This window comes from Rhinopithecus roxellana, chromosome 7 (genome assembly GCF_007565055.1).
Source record: "Rhinopithecus roxellana isolate Shanxi Qingling chromosome 7, ASM756505v1, whole genome shotgun sequence".
Lineage (NCBI taxonomy): Eukaryota > Metazoa > Chordata > Mammalia > Primates > Cercopithecidae > Rhinopithecus > Rhinopithecus roxellana.
The window spans coordinates 58,314,074-58,333,439 of NC_044555.1; the positions used below are offsets into that span (position 1 = coordinate 58,314,074).

Here is a 19,366-nt window from a genome sequence, read left to right on the forward strand (position 1 = left end):
GAATGGAATTGCTGTGTTGCAGGATAATTCTGTGTACCCTTTCAAGTGTGTGGTGGGAGATGGTGTTTATATACCGTTTTGTAAGGAGTAGATGCAGTGACACTGAAGGTGGCTGTAAAGCATTAGAGGAAGGCATTCTTAACAGACAAGCCATGTTTGCTTGTATTCAGGTGCAAAATGTCGGATTTGGTGAGACAACAGGACGCAGCGCACTGTGGCAACAAATACAGCAACAAATTCCATGATTAAAATGTGCAGTTTCTAAACACACGAAAGAGCCCCCAAAGCCTCACGTCAGTCCCCTAGAAGGTTCTGGGCAGAAACAGTAGGGCAGATCAAAGTAATGAGCACAGGAGCCATGATCGCCCAGCGAGGGGAGTGAGCCCTGTTCCCAGCTTGGCCTGGCTGTGGCTTCTGAGTAGACAAGTGTGTTTCTTAGCTGTTACGAGACTGGTAATGAATATTCCCTGGAAGATGCCATGGACCCTGGCCTCAGGCCAGCCCCCTCGCCCTTGAGTCCTCCAAACACCTTGCTGCCCTGATTACTTCCCATGGAGAAGCCACCCAGCAGGGACTCGGGAACCATGTGTCCCCAGACCTGGCTTGAATCCCCAAATCTGCTTCTTGACTGTAGGGCCTTGGGTAGCTGTAGAAGGGGATGATGGCGCTGATGACGGGGAAGTATGTATCCCACATGGCTGTGGTCAGGATGTTAGTGCCATCATTTTGGAACACCCATGCAGGCCTGCCCTGCATACCTGGCAGCTTCCTAGTCCCCAGCGCACCCTTGGCTGGCCAGCCCCATTGGCCCCTCCGCACGCTCCTTCCCCGCCTCACTGGGGTTATGTTGGGGTTGGCAGCAACCAACCCACCTGCCCATTCCCGGACCAGCCAGCCCTCTGCAACTCGGGCTGCTCCCCTGTCCCCGTCGTCCCACCGCCCTCCCTGGACACCAGCTACCCACTATTGGACACCACCTCGCGCCAGCCCCGCGCACCCTCCCACCCCGTCGGCTTCAGGTGCTACCTGGAGGGCGTGGCTCCTACTTGTGGGCCAAATGGCGGCGGAGGGAACGGAGGTGCAGGTGCGGCATGGGCGGAGGCGTGCAGCCCAGGCCCTTCTGGACACCAATGCAGGGAGGAAGGTCCAAGAGAGCCAGGCACTCGCCTTCACCCTCGGAGCCTGGCCTCCCCTGGGCAGCCAAGAGGTTCTACCGCTTCACGAGGCCTCCTCACCCTGCCAGGCCGAGGTTGGGGTTAGAGAAGCTGGGTCGTTAGATTCGGGAGAGCTAGAATGATCCGACGTGTCATTCCGTACTTGGGTGAGGAAGCCGAGCACACAGTTACCGCTCAGGGCAGGACCTGGGCTGCACCTGGTATCAGGGCCCATCTGAGACATTCCCTCCCTCCCTAAGTGTGTACCTGACACTAGTTCTGGGTCTAACCACAACAGTCTAGTTGTAGAGGGTCTCCTGGATGATACAAGTGAGTGTCCCCTGGCAAGGCTCCTCCCCAGGTAAACTTGCAACAGAGTTCTCCAACAAAGAAACACCAGTCCCCCAGACACGGGAGGTCGAACTACCTCCACTACCAAGGGAGGTACAGAGGGACTGGGGGCTTCTCGAGTCTCAGCTTCAACCAAGGCCAACCAGATGGCCCAATTCCGGGTTTCAAGGTCCCATTCTTCCCAAATCACTGCCCACGATTCATGTGTGAAATGTAGCGAGGCTGGGAATTCATCACTTTGGGACTCTGTAACTGGCACAATCAAATGTGATTGTCAGAACTGTTAGCCCTGCAGGTACAAGGAGTAAGGGAATTTTGAGGCCTTTCCTGGAAGCACCCTGGTTCTCTCACTGTGGCTTGAGCTGAGAGGGAGCCTGAGCCCATCATGTCTTCATAGTACAGAGTCAGGGCCACTAAGGATCATCCCATACCACAGCCCTCATAGCCATCCGCGACCACCATGACAGTCAGGTGCAGCGAGGACTTGAGCTCCTGCTGCTTACTTCAGTTGGCCCATCATCCCAAGCAACTGAAGTGACAGCTCGATTAACTGTGAAGCCACTGCAGGGCATGGATGGCTCGTGCCCCACTTCCCACTGGGAAAATGCTCAACCCTGCACTCCAGCCCAAAGGCAGGACCAGACCAATCCCCAAACTCCGTGTACATAGGCCTTTTCTTCTAGAACCTCACCCAGGGCCAGTTGTGGGTTAGTCAGGAACCAGTTAGGAGACAAAAATACATACCTAGTATCTCAAGAAAGGGAATTGAAAGCATGTTTACTTGGGGTTTGAGGGCTGAAAGTGCAAAAGGGACACTGAAGTAACAGTTGGTGAAGGAAGAAGATACAACCCCCAGAGCAGGGGGTGGGGGGGAGCAAAAATAAAGACGTTGGGGTGACCAGGAGTCTAGTAGTGAGCCTGGGAGCATGGAAGGCCTAGGGCTCTGGACTCCAAGGAGGGGCTGCTGCAGTGCATCACAGAAGTAGGAAGCCACATCATCTGCTAAGAACGGGGCAAGAGGAAGTGTCTTTGGTATCATCTTCCAGGTCACTCATTCTGTCTTCAGGGTCATCGATTTGCTGTTGAGTTCATCAGATGAGATTTTTATTTCAATGACCAGGCTTGTGTATGTGCTGCTTTTCAAATCTCCCTGGACTTCTAAACTAACTTACCCCTTTCTTTCTACCCTTAGGGGGTTGTGTCAGAGATCTGAGGAGTCAGTAGCTTGACATCACAATAATGCAAACATCTATGAGAACTGCTCTGTGATCTGCTGAGAATTCTAAGCTGGTCAGTCTGTGCTTGCAGAGTTCACCCGATTAGGCCAGAGAGGAGAACAGTGGTTCTCATTTTACCCTCCTCTGTTTTTCATGTGATGACCTGAGGCTTGTGAGATACTGAGCCAGACTTACCTCCGACTCCTTCCTTCCACATGCACCACAATCCAGACACCACATACCAAGGGGAATCTCAGAGGGCAGGAGCGGGAGTGAGTGCAGCAAATCCGAGAAAGGGCTCAGGCTCTGGAGCCCAACTTCATGAGTCACATTTCCCTCCTGTTCTTGTCTGAAAATGGGGGTAACACTGGCACCGACATCCTAGGGCTGCTGTGAGGAGGGGGTGGATGCTCCCAGCCATTGCTGACAATGATGTGATTGGGGCTCTTTGATGATTCCACCCCAGAACCGTGACAGGTCCAGCCTGACAGGTCCAGCCTTGCTCTTTGACCTGGCCACTGATTCTCCGTGATGGTGGCCAGTGCTGTCATTGTGAGGCTGTGGGCCCCACTTCAGCTTTACCTCCAAAAGTCCTGTGGCAGAATCCTGGGGTGATGTGTCCCCTCTAGGGAAGGTAAGTTGTCTCTGCCAGGATCCCAGCAGTATGACCGCACTAGGAAGGTGAGGTGATCTATCACCCGGGGCTCACAGAGACCTGAGCCTTTCCCCGCGCCTGTGGGCAAGCAGGCCATGCTAGAGGGTGCTCAAGGCACCTGCTGGGAGGCGGGCAGATTCCTCCTCGCCTGCTCACACAGACCCAGGCTGACGTGGACCTGCTATCCCTGAGCTCCCTGTGCTGAGGGAGGGCTCACGCCATCTTTCCTTTATCCCGGAGGTAACCCTGCAAAAACACTGGATTGAGCTGAGGGGCTCCGTTCGGCACACTCACCACCTGAAGGCACAAAGACTCCTGTCCCACAGCAAGCTGCCACTGCACGGGCCCAGCCTCAGGTCCTGCTTAGGCCTGTTTTTTCTTTGTTTGCTTGCTTGTTTCTTTTTTTCTCTGTATTTAGAGACGGGGTCTCACCTTGTTGCCCAGGCTGGTCTCCAGCGATGCTTCCGCCTCGGCCTCGCAAAATACTGGGATTACAGGTATGACCCACTGAGCCCTGACCCCTCTGTGTTTTCATTTGCCCTTTGTTTCTACCCAGGGACTGCCCTCACTCACCTGTGGCTCAGGTATGCTTGAAATACAACTACAAGTTGTATCATTGCTCCTTTCCTTGTCTTCTCCCAAATTCCACTACGGATGCATGGAGGACAGGCAATGGGGTCTGACAGGTGCGACACTCATGCCAGCCTAGTCAGCACTGGCTCATGTAACCTAGACCACAGGCCATAGCCGGACAGGGCTGGTGGGGTGACCTGCCCAGCTTGGGTCAATCAGAAATTTGTAACAGTCACTCAGAAATCCCACCTACAGTTGGGAGAGGTGGCTCACGCCTGTAATCCCAAGACTTTGGGGAGGCCGAGGTGGGCAGATCACGAGGTTAGGAGTTGGAGACCAGCCTGGCCAACGTGGTGAAACCCCGTCTCTACTAAAAATACAAAAAATTAGCTGGGCATGGTGGCGCATGCCTGTAATCTCAGCTACTCGGGGGGCTGAGGCAGGAGAATTGCTTGAACCCCGGAGGCGGACGTTGCAATGAGCCAAGATCACACCACTGTACTCCAGCCTGGGACCACAGAGCAAGACTCCTCTGTCTCGGAAAAAAAGAAAAACAAAAAAGAAATTCCACCTACAGTCTCCTCACTCTCTAGTGGGTGTTAAAATGAACTTTCCGTAGCCACTTTGGGCAGAGGGAGGATACAGTCTAATCCTGCATGCCCTAGAAGGTCGTGCAGGCTGTTTTCTGCACAAGGACACCTTCCTGGGGAGTGAGAGGGCTGAAATCCCTCCCGTGTCCTCGCCTCCAGCTGACTACCTGCTGGGAGAGCAGAGTGCCTCTTGCTGATCCGCACACAAGCCTGCAGGGGCGGGTGGGGGCCGTGGAGCCCAGACAGGCACCAAGCAATCTTGCAGCCCTACACGGTGAGGACAGGGGAACTGGTGGAGTTCCACCTGTTGGCTCCTCTCCCTCCTGACCTTCCCATGGGAATCCTTCCAATACATGAACCGTTGACACAAAGAAATTGAAGTGGGTTTCTCCATTGCTACCCTCACCATCTAGGACTCCACTGTCCTTTTTTTTTCTTTCTGAGACAGAGGTTGGCTCTTGTTGCCCAGGCTGGAGTGCAATGCCACTATCTCGGCCCACGTAAAGGGCATGGCGGCACGCACCTTTAGTCCCAGCTACCCGGTAGGCTGAGGTGGGAGAACTCCTTAAACCCAGGAGGTGAATGTTGCAGTGAGCCGAGATTGTGCCACTGCACTCTAGCCTGGGTGACAGAGTGAGACTCTATCTCAAAAACAAAAAAGTTGAAATTATAAAAAAGCTTAAAAAAAAAAACAAAAAACAAAAACAGAAAATCACTACAAAATGTGTAGCACAATGGGTTTTTTTTTTTTTTTCTTTTGAGACAGAGTCTCACTGTGTCACCCAGGCTAGAGTGCAGTGGTGCGATCTCAGCTTGCTGCAACCTCCGCCTCCTGGGTTCAAGTGATTCTTCTACCTCAGCCTCCCCAGTAGCTGGGACGACAGGCACATGCCACCACACCCAGCTAATTTTTTGTATTTTTAGTAGAAACGAGGTTTCACCATATTGGCCAGCTTGGTCTCAAACTCCTGACCTCGTGATCCACCCGCCTCAGCCTCAGAAAGTGTTGGGATTACAGGCGTGAGACACCGCGCCCAGCCAGATAATGGGCCTTAAATTGTTTAACTATGTGGGTGATTGCCCAGAAGAATAGTATAAATAACTTTATACTACTTTATACATGGGATAACTTGCTTCAAGTTGTTTCAAAAACCGTTTTTTGTTTGTTTGTTTGTTTTTGTTTTTGAGACAGAATCTTGCTCTGTCACCCAGGCTGGAGTGCCATGGTGCCATCCTGGCTCTCAGTGCAACCTCTGCCTCCTGGGTTCAAGCGATTCTCCTGCCTCAGCCTCGTTGAGTAGTTGGGATTATAGGCGAGGGCGCCACCACGCCGACTAATTGTGTTATTAGAAACGGGGTTGCACTATGTTGGTCAGGCTGGTCTCGAACTCCTGACCTCAAGCGATCCACCAGCCTCGGCCTCCCAAAGTGCTGGGATCACAGGTGTGAGCCACCGCGTCCGGCCTCAAAAACCTCTGGATGATTCGCTTGAATATGTGTAAAGTGATGCACAGGCCACCCTGAAGACTTTGGTGGTTTCTACTGAAACTACACATCAGGCCGGGCGCGGTGGCCAGTGGCCAGTGCCCAAAATCCCAGCAAATCCCAGCACTTTGGGAGGCTGAGGTGGATCACCTGAGCCCAGCAATCCCAGACCAGCCTGAGCGACAAAGCGAGACCCCATCTCTACAAAAAGTAAAAAATTAGCTGGACGTGGTGGTGGCGTGCGCCTGTAGTCCCAGCTATATGAAAGGCTGAGGTTGGAGGTTGAAGCCCTCGCTGGGGTGGAGAGGTCAAGGCTGTAGATGAGCCCTCATCGCGCCACTGCACTCCAGACTGGGCGACAGAGTGAGACCCTCCCTCAAAAAAAAAAAAAAAAAAAGAAGAAGAAGAAAACGAAAACATTACAAATAAAGCTATACATCCACTTCTGCGTGCACTCGAGCGTTCAAGACGGGCGTGGCAACCCGATGACAGGAAACCCTGCAAGTTCGTGCTCCCTGGAGGCTCTTCCGCGAGGGCCACCAGCCACGGGAAACCAGGACCTTGTCCCTCACCAGGAAAAGCTCAGCCTGTGGCTCCGCGAGCGTGGACCGTTCCGTGGCCATGAGCGGGAAGAACCACGGACCCCCGCCCAGAGCTGGGATGGATCTCGCGGGCGGGAGGCGGAGGGTACGGCCCACCCCAGCGGAGGGCAGCGCGTGGGTCCGTTGAGATAACGCTCCGCGGACTCGATGACTCCTGGAGCAGAGCCCTGGCTGCGCTGCACCGCAGGAGGGAGGAGCTGCGTCTACTGCGGGGCCATGAGAGGGAGGAGCCGGTCCGGGGATCGGGGGTGGGGGATGGGGGGTGGGGGGCAGAGACTGGAACCCGCGCAAGCGCGGAAATGCTCACGGCCGCGCCCTCCCGCGCGAACCGCGGCGACACCCGGGCCGCCCTCGGAAGGCACGGATGTCGCGCCGCGCTCCCGGGGTGCTTCAGTTGCGCCCACGGCCGACGCCCGGCAGCGGCGGGCAGGTGCCACGACCTCTGGACGTTTCTCGCCCCTTCTCGGGAATGGAACGCTTAGAGAAGCGCAGGTCCGCACCCAAAACACAAGGCGGCAGTGTTGCGTGTGCACCGACGACTCTGCGGCCAGCGCCGTGGCTCTCTCCCCGGGAACGCCTAGGAGCCAGAGAGCGCCGCAGCAGCGCGCACGCGACACGGTGTCGTCCATTGGGCAGCAGGAGCGTCCGTCAAGGGCGAGGGGCGGGAATTCCGTGCAATCTGAGCACGGTCATTGGCGAGGACAGGCGAAGAGGAGGATGGATAGGCGGGTCGGGGGCGGAGCTTCCTGTGGGCGCCTGGAGCCCACGGGGAGCGACCGAGGCGGAGGTTGGGAGCGAGGTAGCTTTGGGCCCCGGCGGGCGGAGACTAGGTCTGTCCCTCCACGCCCCGCCCCGCCCCACCCCGCCGCCGCCGCCGCCTCGGCGTCGCCTTCCGAGCCTCCCAGTCCTGGGCCGGGCCTGCGGGGCATGCGCCGAGTCCCCTTCCCGTGCAGACCGGCGGTCACTGTCCTCCCCAGGGGACGAGGCGGACGGGCGTCCCCCGAGATTAGGGCCCGGGAAGCCCCGTGAGCCGCTCTCGCCTGGGCGCCGTCGAGGGGCCGCCCCGCCCTTCCCACTCCACTGTGCTCCGAAAGTGCCTCGGGGCGCGTCTGGGGAGTCGTGGGGAAGCAGGGTCGTCCCCACCCGTCCACCCGGCAGCGAGCGTCCAGGGATAGGTGGGCAGAGCGGGCGGGCGGGCGTCCTGGAGGAAGCGGCGTCTGGAGGTGTCTGTGCAGCGTTCCGCGGTGGCGCGCGGTGGGGTAACAAAGTCTTGCCCGTCCCTTGACAGCGGTGGCCGCCGGGGAGGGAATCCTGCTCTGCTGCGGGCGGTCGTGGGCTGGGGCGCTTCCTGGCCTGTCTCCTGGGGGGTAGGAAAGGTGAGCCCCGCAGAGAAGGCGGTGGCTTCCCTCGACGTGGGTGCCAACAGGAGCCATCCCTCCAACCGGTCTTCCCGCGGGAGGGTGCCTGGCTGGGAACACCCGCAGGGCTGGTTCCAGCACCCATGGGGCCGCTGGGTCCAGCCCAGTGTGTTTCCGGGGAAGACTCGCCTTACCCGCCAACCTTCCCGCACCGGGAGGGTTCCCAGCTGCTGGTGATGCTGCTCAGGCGGCTCCCCACAGCGCCACCACCCACCCCCGGAGCCGGCCGCTGGGTTTGGCCCGTCCGCCCTGGTTCCTCTTTGCTGGGCTCCGAGGCCTGGCGGGACTTCCCGTCTCCGCGGCGGCTCTGGCGACCCAGCATCCCTTTGCCCTGGGGTCAGACGGACTCCCAAGGAATTGCGTCCCGGTGGAGAAGACGCTTCCTTCCCTCTTCCTTCCTCTCCTCCGCCCCCTTTTGCTCTCTTGTCCTTGCACTTTGCCTTGTCCGTGTGTCCAGCTCTGTGTGTGTGTGTGTGTGTGTGTGTGTGTGTGTGTGACTGACGCGAGCCCTTAGTCACCTCTTGCTACTATTTTTTCCCCATGTTATCACTTGTCTCTTGACTGTGCGGTTTGCGGGTTGTGCTTGGTCACACAGGGGATTTTAGTTTTCGTGTCATCGGAATCTCCAGGCTTTCCTGATGGCTTCTGGGGGTTCTTGTTGGTTTGTTTCCTTCTGGCTAACGCCGTGTCTTGCCCCCTGGACGCTGAGCACCAGTTCCGACTGCTGGGTAACAGACGACTCCACGTTTCGGTCCTTCCCCACCTAGCGCTCCTCTCACCCCCCAGGGTTCTGAGGGACAGGCTCTGGGAGGGCTCTCGGGGAGCCAGGACTGTGGCTCAGGGTCCCTCTCAGGCTGCGGTCAGGTGTCCACCGGGGCCCAGTCATCCTATCTGACTGGGTGGGGAGCCCTCGTGATGATTCTCCCTCTGGAGGCTGCGGCAGGAGACCTCAGTTCCTCCCCACCTGGCCTTCTCCCAGGGCTGCTCGGCTTCCCCCGGACCTGCAATCCAATCGAACCAGCAGGAGAGGGCGCCCCAGACCCGGCCACACTCTCTTTATGACCTGGCCTCCTAAGTGACTCGCCTCACCTCCGCTGTGGTTTTTATTGGTCTCACAGGCCCACCCTGGAACGTGCTGGAGAGGGCGCCACGCTCAGGGTGGAGGCTGTTCCTGAGTGCTGCAAGTCAGAAGCGCCCTTGCGCCTGTAGAGCTGTGTGGGCTGCTGGAGACCCCGAGCGGGCCGCCTCAGGGACGTGTCCTTGGTGTCAGCGGGAGCAGCAGGCCACCTCCTGGGGCTGACACTGGCCGGGGTCTGCATTTCTGAGGGCGGGGCGTGCTTTGACATCCTGAAAGGGTTGCAAAACCCATCACAGAGAACCCCAAGAAGGGAGACTCTGCCCCCAAGATCCAGTGTGCCCCGCAGGGTCTGTGCCGTGTGCTCTCTGGCTCTGCATGGAAGCCTTTCCCAGCCCTGGTCGGGGACCCCTGGTCCAACATCCCCAGGAGCCCTCGGGAAACCCGTTCTAGTCACCGCAGCCCCTTTTGCATGGCATGAGTGCCCCACGCCAGCTTGCATGGCATGTGCCTCCCACTTCCAATGCCCTCCTCCCAGGGGCTCATTCCTGCCCCTGCCCCCTCTCTGCCTCAAGTGGGGCGACCTCTCTCTGCAGACAGGGGCGGCCTCTCCTCCCGGCATGCAGCCCTGAAAGGGGAGGGGCCGGGGCGGGGAGGGGGTGTGCCGCGCCATCATGGTGAAGGCAGAGCAGCTCCTTTTTTCCGTGATGTGTCAGGCTGCCGGATACTGGGCTCCAGGGGCAGTCCCTGGCCTGGGGGGTGGGATGTGGAGGGCCAGGTGGGTCCTGGAAGGAGCTTTCCACTGGGGCCCCAGGAGGTTGCCCCATCCTTCCCACTGGGACTGGCAGGTGACTTCCTGATGACGCTCTCCGTGGCTCTGAATTTGTCACAGAGGTTCCGTGGGCGATGAGTGCTTTTCCTGTTGGCCGGTGCCGCCTCTGGGCAATGCAGGGACCCTTGATGACAGCTCCTGGCCCCTTCCAAAGCCGCCCGGCCCTCCTTGAACCCGACGAGAGCAGGTTGCCGGGCCTTCCCTGAGGAATGTGTTCCTGGCAGGTGGGGACAGCCCCTCCCCCAGGGTGTTGGGTACAGGGTCCTGGGGCGCCTCAGGACACGGTCAGGCCCACTGAACCCCCACACTCCTGGGCCACCTGCCCGCTGGCTGTCCTCTGTGACCCTGTCTCCCCTGAGCCAAGGTGTCCGGCCTGGTCCCCCAGGAAGAACAGTGAGGAGGTCTGGCTCTCCCTGCCATGGGGGCCTCCCTCCCCAGGCTGCCCGGCGCCCTCGCTCAGGGAGTGCTCTTCTAGCGGCCTGTTCGGCAGACGGGCACAGTCACGACGGCAGCCAGACCCTGTCCCGGCCCATGCACCCACCTGGACAGATCGGCGCCCTCCTAGACTCACTGGCTCCATTGAGGGTCCCAAAGGGGCTGCCCCAGAGCACCCTGGGGTCTCCAGACCCCTCGGCCCACAGCAGCTACCAGCAGCCCAGGCGGGACCCAGGGGCTTCCGGGTCACAGAGGCGCCACTCCCTGGCTTGTGAGCCCGGGGCCTCTCCAGCCGTCCCCTGTCGGGGGCCTCCACTCCTGCTCTGGATCGAGGTCCTGCCCCCAGGGAGAGCTGGTGCCTTTGGGGGACCGGGCCCTGGTTGCAGTTGGAGAGTGCGTCCAGGGATGGTGCTCTTCTTGGCTGCCGCCCTGCCTCCCAGGGGCCTCCCCAGACACCCGGCTGCTGTCAGCTGGGGCTGGGGGGGGTCCTCTGGCCTAGGGGTCATCCCGGTTTGGGAGTGCCCTGCCCTGGACACCGCGTCCAAGAAGGATACATGCTCGCCCTTTGTTGGGGGCCAGGCACAGGGTGAGGGGACACACGGCCCACCACCCCTGTCTCCGGGAGCCCTGGCTGGGTACGGTGCCTCTTCCGAGAGATCCTGCCCGGGACTGGTGCCGCCTGCCTCGGGCCTGCCTCCCACACAGTTGGGGACCCTGGCCGGGCACCTCCTGCCAGCCCCCTGCTTCTATCCTAGCCTCAGCCGGGCCCTGCAAGCTGTCCATGTGCCTGCGACACCCGGTCCCTCTGCGGATGTTTGCAAACACCCCTGCCCCCACAGTGATGTCTGGGGGCCTCTCTGGGCCTTTGTGTGCCGAGTTGGGGGTGGGTGGTGGAGGGGGGTCTTTCCATAGTTGCCTACTTCCTGTCCTCCTCGGCCCCAGGTCCAGGGGTGCCCTGCCTGCTCAGTTTCCAGCCTGAGCCCTTCCTTGAGCTGGCCCAGTCCCCTAAGCTTCTGCAGCAGGTTCCCAGATCCACCCGAGGGACTCCTGGCCAGTGTTCCCAATGGTGTCTGAGTGCTAGACTCGGTCCCTGGCCATAGATTTCGGGGAACCCCGCTCTGAGGGGCCGTTGCTTCCGTTTCCTCTCCAGGTCCCCTCCCGGTTGCCTCGGAGAGCGGGGATGGGGCTGGCGGGAGGCAGAAGGGAGGGTTGGGGTGCAGAGGTGTGGCTTAGGGGAGAGAAAGTCAACTGGGCTACCGCCCCTCCCTGCCCTCCCTGAACTCAGTCCAGACATGACCTGCGGGTTGGAGGCCTCTGCACCCTGTATCTCCTCCTACTAGCCTGGCGGGTCCTCCTGGGTCTTCCTCAGTGTGGCTGGGTCCCCAGACCATAGGCCCTAGCAGGGTAGGGGCCCGTGCTCTGCTCTTGTTTTTGCTCCTACTTGCCCGCCCTTCCCGGGGAGGCCCCTGGCCACGACCATGCCAATCTCTTTCCCTGCTGCCTGCCTGCCTGCCTGCTTGGGTGGCCTCCAGCTCACCGCCCTGTGAGGCCTGTGGCCTCTCGCCAGGGCTGTCCTCGGGGGCCTGGATCCCCCTAGTTTATCTACCGCCCTTGCTGCCCCACCTGTGTCCCTGCAGCCTGGGGATGATCCGGAGGGTTGGGGGATCGGTGCCCTTGGTTCACCTAGCCCAGCCCTAGGGCGGTTCCCCCGGTGGCCCTGCCAGGTATGGGGCTTGGGAGAGGATACGATGGAGCCGGCACAGGGAGGGGGGCAGGAGACTCTGGGTGACTCGGGGCAGGAGGGGGTGCCCCAGAGGTTCAGAATCCTGGGCACACAGTGGGCTGAGCGGAGAAGGCGCAGCCTCGGGGACCTCCCGTCCTCCCCGCTGGCACTGGATCTTTCTGGGCCTGGCTCTGCTGCCTCCCATCCCCATTCAGCTGGTGGCTTCTAGATGCTTCCAGAGTGTGCTTGGCCCCTTTGCCTCTATGCCATTGGGCCCAGGGGGAGCAGTAGAGTGGCTGGGGCTGGGGGTGGGACTTCCCCTTTCTGTGTCTTGCTTGCCCCGTGTCTCCCAGTGAGTGGCCGCCCTGAGCCTGGGGCCAGCCGCCCAGCCCCAAGTGGAAGTCAGGCAGGGCTCCTCTGCCGTTTTCCTTTCCTTTATGCCATCAGAGTCAGGAGTGGCCTATCCTCATGAAGCCACAGGTTCTACACCCCTGGCACTCTCTTCTTGAAAGTGGTAGCGGCCCAAGAGACACCCTTCCTACCTCCACCGCAGCTGAGGGTCATGGCAAGGGTCCTTCTTGGCCGGCCTTGGCGCTGTCACCTTTTGGACCTGTCTGGGGTCGAGGTCAAGGGCCTTACCAGGACCATGGGTTCTGGGCCCTGGCCCTGTATTTCCTCTCCACCGTCTCCTTCTCCACTGGCTGCCTTGACACCCTCCCAGCCCCCTCTATTGGTTCTCCTCCCTGGTCTGACAGGGCCTGGGGGCAACGGAGGAAAAAAATCCAGTATCTTCTTGGACAGTCCCCAGAGTGGCCTCTTGCTGGGACCTTGGGCAGCTGCTGCCCCCTGCTGTGTGTCTGAGCACTGCTGGAGCCCTGCGGGGGACCCCAGATTCTTTGGGAGCTTTTGAAAGTGGGGCCACAGTGGTCTCTTGGAGCTCTGGAGAACATTTAAGTGGAGGCCTGGAGGCTCTTGAGGCCCATGGAACCTTCCTAATCCTTCTGGTTCCAGTTGGGGCACCCAGTGCACTTGGGTGTGTCCAGAGTAGTTGGAATCCCTCATGGGGTTCAAAGCCCTGGGGGTTGGACAGATCACAGGATGAGCTTGGCAGAGGCCTGAGGAGCCCTGGAACAGGGAGGGAGTACTCCAAGGCCCACGGAGCCCTGGGGATTGGTGACCAAGCCCAAGTGGGAGGCCTCAGGAATCCAGGGGGAGCTCAGGGAGGTGGTGGGAGCAGAGCCCTGGGGAAGGCCGTGAGCCCTCAGGAGCAGGAAGTCTCTGAGCCCCAGGGTAGGAGTCTCGCAGCTCTTGTCATTCGCTGGGGCAATGGGCTGGGGACTCTGGGAGCCCTCTTTCATCCAGTCTTGGGAGCGCTTTTGGAATGAATGAAAAGGGGCAAGCTACGTCGGGGGTGGCCACTGTTCCTTCCTTCCCTCTCTTCCCTCACGCCAGACACCACATGGGTTGCCAAGTACACCCAGCTGCCTCCTCTTTACTCCTCACGTGTAACATATCCAGGACCTGACCTAAGGCCTAGAAAGCACCATTTCGTCCAGATACCTGGATATCTCTTTTCCCTCCTTGGGATGCCCCAAGCCCAGCTCCACATCCCCCATCTCCCTGACACCGGCTATTACTCCAGAGCTTTGGGATGTCAACCTTGCCTCCACCCCAGGTCCCATATAGGTTCCTGCTAGGCCCCATCTGCCTCTGTCCAGCCACAATCCCAGGTAGTGAGTGCCTCCTGGGGGAACTGGACTGCGGTGAGTTCGGTTCTTCCTGTCAGTGTACTTGGTTTTTATCAGCTGCTGAAACAGGGGCTGTCACTGCATCCTTCTAGGGTCCTGGTAGTAGCAACCTGTTTGTTCTGCCCCCCACGTACAGGCTTATTATTGGGACCATTGGGTCCCTAAGGTGGACCTGTGAGGAGTTGGCATCCCCTGCGCATGCCTACCACCTGCCATGGACCATCCAGGTCTCGCCTGCTGCAGGGCCAGCCATTGGGCTGTTGCATTGGGCATTGGTCTGTTGCATTGGGCTTGGGATGGTGAGGGGCAGAGGGCAAGGGCTTGGGGAGTCCACACAGCAAGTGGCTGGGCACTGGGGGTGAGCCAGGTAAGAGGAGCTTATAACAAACAAGAAAGGCTGAAACTGTGAGTGGTAAGAAAATTAGAAGGTGCTTCGCTCTTTTCTGCATGTTTTCAACACACAAGGACCATGCCCTATTTTAGGACCAAAAACATACGTGAGGAGAGACTAGGATGCAGCCAAGATAAATGGTCAGGAGTAGCCAGGGAGGGTCCCAACCTCAGCCCTGCCTCCACGGGCGCATGTGCAGGCACTGCATGGGAGCTGTGCCAAGTGTGGGAGGCTGGGCTGTCCCACTACCTGCAGCAAGGAACCAAAGCCGAGGGGGACCAATGCTAGCACCCCACCCCTTGTTGGGCCTCTGTTTCCCACCTGCCCGTGTGCAGTGGATGGCAGCCCCTCTGTGCTTTCCCGCCCTCTGCTGGCAGCATAGAGCCAGGCGTGCACAGCAACACGTGGCATTCTGTCTTGGGTTTTTTTTTTTTAATTATTATTATTATTTTTTTTGAGACGGAGTCTCGCTGTGTCGCCCAGGCTGGAGTGTAGTGGTGTGATCTAAGCTCACTGCAACCTCTGTCTCCCAGGTTCAAGAGATTCTCCTGTCCCAGCCTCCTGCGTAGCTGGGATTACAGGCATGCACCACCACACCCAGCTAATTTTTTGTATTTTTATTGGAGATGGGGTTTCACCATGTTGGCCAGGATGGTCCTGATCTCTTTACCTTGTGATCCGCCTGCCACGGCCTCCCAAAGTGCTGGGATTACAGGCATGAGCCACCGCGCCCGGCCTGTCTTGGGCTTTAGTACCCACTTTCTACTTAAAAAAATATATGTAGACCGGGCACAGTGGCTCACACATGTAATCCCAGCACTTTAGGAGGTTGAGGTGGGTGGACCACGAGGTCAGGAGATCGAGACCATCTTGGCCAACATGGTGAAACCCCGTCTCTACTAAAATACAAAGCATTAGCCGTGCATGGTGGTGCACACCTGTAGTCCCAGCTACTCGGGAGGCCAAGGGAGGGGAATCGCTTGGACTCAGGAGGCAGAGGTTGTGGTGAGCTGAGATTGTGCCACTGCACTCCAGCCTGGCAACAGTGAGACTGCATCTCAAAAAATAAAAATAAAATAAAATATTTATATGTATATACAGGTATATATGTATATCTATGGGTATATATGTATATATGTGGGTATATAATGTAAACTTTGAGCACAGTGGCTGACACCTGTAATCCCAGCACTTTGGGTGGCCAAGATGGGTGGATCCCCTGAGATCAGGAGTTCCGAGACCAGCCTGACCAATATGGTGAAACCCCATCTCTACTAAAAATACAAAAATTAGCCAGGTATGGTGGCGTGTGACTGTGGTCCCAGCTACTAGGGAGGCTGAGACAAAAGAATTGCTTGAACCCAGGAGGCAGAGGTTGCAGTGAGCCAAGACGGCATCATTGCACTCCAGCCTGGGTGACAGTGACTCCGTCTCAAAAAAAATTATATACATGTATATATAGAAGATTACGAAATACATACCCAGGGCAGAAAACCTGGGAGCTAAGTGAGAATCTAGACAGGTGAACTCCATCACCCAGGGATGATGGGGCATTTCAGCCTTTGGAGCTTTTCTCCCATGTTAAACAAGCAGCAGTTCCAGGAGCTGAGAATGATGTGCCAGAGATGCTTCATTTTTTTTCCGTCCCCATGCCCTTGGACACTGGGGTGGACTTCAGCTTTTTCCAGTTAAAACACCCGCAGACTGCTGGTAGCATGCATGCAGCTTTGCCTGAATTTCTTTTTTTTTTTTTTTTTTTTTTGAGACGGAGTCTCGCTCTGCCACCCAGGCTGGAGTGCAGTGGCCGGATCTCAGCTCACTGCAAGCTCCGCCTCCCGGGTTCACGCCATTCTCCTGTCTCAGCCTCCCGAGTAGCTGGGACTACAGGCGCCCGCCTCGTCGCCCGGCTAGTTTTTTGTATTTTTTAGTAGAGACGGGGTTTCACCGTATTAGCCAGGATGGTCTCGATCTCCTGACCTCGTGATCCGCCCGTCTCGGCCTCCCAAAGTGCTGGGATTACAGGCTTGAGCCACCGCGCCCGGCCAGCTTTGCCTGAATTTCTAAGTGGGTTCTCTGTATACGCCTTGTTGTACCACAATTATATGTATAAGCAGTTACAGGTGCTTTGGGGAATGAGTTAGGGAATAAAACTCCTAAACAAAACAAACATCTCTGGGTAGCATTTGATTCCTATCCCCAGACCAAAGCAAAAATGCGGACTCAACAAAGCCAGATTGCAATCCTCGAGCCCCAAGACGCAGAGGCCCTTGCCATGGGACCCCAACCCTCTCCTCCAGGAAGAGCCAACGCATTAAAAATAAATGGGGTTTTTATTGTGTGTCCACGAAAACAAAGGGTGGCCTTTGGTTAATCCCCCCCAACAAGATGACAAAAAGGAGGCATGCATGACAACAAGAACCATGTTCTCCTCTGACTGAGTGAGGCCTTGCCCTCCTGGACCCTAAGGGTTACAGGCAAGCAGGGCCAGGAGGCTGCCGAGGAAAGCACACTCAGGCCCCCATGGAGGGCCTGAGTCTGCTGCCTCCCTGGTGGGACAAGGCAGGCGGAGCAAGCACTACTCTGGGCTAGCGCCCCCCAAGCAAGAACACATAAAAGCCCCTGCCCCTGCCCCCACACCCACCCCCACCCCCACTGCTAAGGCAGTCAGCCAGTTCTTCCCCAGAAGACCTGGCTCTGAAGCCCAGACCCTCACGGCTCCCTCTGGAAAGGGTTGCCTTCCTCAGCCTGCATAAAGTAGTAAATGAAGAAGAGGACGATCACAAAGACCAGGAAAAGCAGCAGCTGGCCCCAGAGCGGGACCTGGTGATCCTGGCCCAGCCCAGCCCCAGGAGCATGGTTTTCAGGCCGGATGGCACGGCGGGTGAGCCATGAAGAGGAAGATGATGAGGAGGACATAGAAGAGGTGGAGGAGGAAGTAGGATAATAGGACAGGTCCAGGGAACTCCTGGAGGCTGAAACAGGGCGGTAGTGCGCAATGCTCTGGTAGGCACTGTCCCGGCTGTACATGGGGCGTTCCCTGAGGCAAAAGAGGGGAGCAGGTGGGCCAGGAGCCTGGGTCCAGAACCAGCCCCTGTCCCTGGCCTTCCCCATACATACATACCTATCCTTGCACTCCTCTTCAGAAGACGACAAAAGATCGTCATCACGCACCTGTAGAAGAGAGTCAAGGTGACGGGACTGGCTGGCAGGGCCACCATGGCCCTGTCATGTCCCTCTCAAACTTCCCCAGCGAGTCCCCTCTGGCCTTTGGTTAGAGGCCAGGGACCCACACCCTCCTGAATGACTCTGGGTGTTCAGCCTTTTATCCATGGGGCCTCGCTACTTGTGTTCATGCCCCAGCATCCCCTTTTGCCCCCAGGACTCTCAGGAAGAGCTGGAGCCTAGATCCCAGACCAGGGTGCAGGATGCATCCTATGTGCTCTAGTCACATAGTTCTGAGGGCTCCCCAAAGTAGGACCCTGACCAAACAGGTGTCTGCTGAGCCAGAGTCTCCCCAGAGGCCCAAGGGCCACCATTTGTACCCAGTGGCCCCCTGGATTTATCCAAACACAGCCGCGATCCCCTAGGTTGTACCCAAGTACAGGACGCCTGCCAGCCAGCTCACCTGGTGGTGGAAAGTGTCAGCATCTGGGAGTGAAGTCACAGACTGGCGGAAGCCCCTGGACGGGCCCGCAGACTCGGGCTCCCCATAAGTCCTGGTAGTGAAGTAGCTCTCTTCATAGTAGTCGTCATTGTAGCCTTGGGAAGGGGGGCAGCGGTAGCAGAGGGGGCATCGGTGTGCCCCGCCTGGCCCGATGGCCCTAATCTGAATCCCATTTCGGGACCTGTGACAGTTTCTCCCTCCTAAGGCTGCTGGAGTGGTTGGGACTGAGGTCTCAAGTCCTCCCTGTGAGCGGGGTCCCTGACGCAGTCGGGTGAAGGTGCCAGCGTGCCCACCCAACCCCTGCCTTACCCTTGCTCTGGTAGAGTAAGGCGTCCTCTTTCTTGGGAAGATCATACATATCTGAATCCCCTGACGTCGAATTCAAGTCTGGATTGAAAGAAGGAGACAGAACTGTTTGCCCCCCCCCCCCACCCCGGGACTTCCCTCCCCTTTCCCCAGTGCCGCTCTCGACCGGCGCCCCTGCCACACCCTCGCTGCCCCATCCTCCCCGCGTCCCAGGCCGTCCCCACAGGCGAGGCTCTCACCAGAGAAGCGGTAAGAGGAGGCAGCGGACGAGCCGGGGGGCGAGAGCCGCCGCCTCTGGGTCTCGTACTCGAAGATCTTCTGCTCGTAAAGCCTACGAGTTGATCCTGGCCGGACACGGGGCGGTCAGGGCCGCGGGCCGGGGAAGGGGCGCGGGGAGTGCAGCGGGGAGGGCAGCGGGGAGGTCGCGGGGCGGAGCACGAGGAGGGGGCCCGGAAGGGGTCCCGCCCGCCGCCGCGTACCTACTACAGGCCCGTGCGGGATGTTGTACCGGCGCAGCAAGGCGGTCAGCTCGGTATTGGAAAGATCTGCGTAGTCGTCCATGGCGGGTGCGGGCTCGGGCGGAGGCCTGGCGGCGGCCCGGGCCTACCAAAACCGGCCGAGCAACGACTGCCTAGGAGCACGGCGGGGGCGGCACGAGCGCATCGGGAGCGGCCGCGCTCGCGTCACAGCCGAATCGCTGTCGCGTCACAGCCGCTGGCTCCGCAGGCTGCGCGCGCTGCGCGGGGCGGGACCTAACAGCGGGAGTAGCCAGCACAGACCGGCCGGGCCCTGAGAGCTGGGAGGCTGGGGCCGCGAGCCCAAACGTCATCAACTCACGGATTGGCTAGGGGCGGAGAGGGCGGTGGAACCGGTCTCGCGCTGGGAGCGGGCGGGGCCGCAAGCCCATATGTCACAAACACGGGAATTGGCTAGTGATGGAGGGGGCGGGGCCCGCGCAGGCGCGGAGCAAAAGGTCTTGCGGTGGGAGCGAGCGGGGCTGCGAGCCCGTACGTCACAAACACGGGGATTGGCTAGCGATGGAGGAGGCGGGGCCCGCGCGGGCGCGGAGCAGAAGGTCTTGCGGTGGGAGCAAGCGGCGCCGCGAGGGGCGCCATACGTCACTAACGCACGGATTGGCTAGCAGCGT

The 19,366-nt window shown here is 58.9% G+C and overlaps 2 protein-coding genes across 2 annotated transcripts; both read right to left on the reverse strand.

Annotated features, from left to right (window-relative positions):
- Positions 1–7,269: 7,269 nt before the first annotated feature.
- Positions 7,270–8,489, reverse strand: LOC115898580 (collagen alpha-1(II) chain-like). The gene is made up of 2 exons (XM_030933517.1): positions 8,180–8,489; positions 7,270–7,987 (listed from the first exon to the last, which is right to left on the reverse strand). The coding sequence occupies exons 1-2, from the start codon at positions 8,365–8,367 to the stop codon at positions 7,276–7,278; spliced, it is 900 nt and encodes a 299-aa protein (XP_030789377.1). The 5' UTR covers positions 8,368–8,489; the 3' UTR covers positions 7,270–7,275.
- Positions 8,490–16,560: 8,071 nt separating this feature from the next.
- Positions 16,561–19,022, reverse strand: EMD (emerin). Its single transcript, XM_010364789.2, has 6 exons — positions 18,699–19,022; positions 18,459–18,563; positions 18,223–18,300; positions 17,875–18,008; positions 17,371–17,420; positions 16,561–17,286 (listed from the first exon to the last, which is right to left on the reverse strand). Exons 1-6 carry the CDS (start codon positions 18,778–18,780, stop codon positions 16,959–16,961), a joined length of 777 nt encoding a protein of 258 aa, XP_010363091.2. The 5' UTR covers positions 18,781–19,022; the 3' UTR covers positions 16,561–16,958.
- Positions 19,023–19,366: the final 344 nt, after the last annotated feature.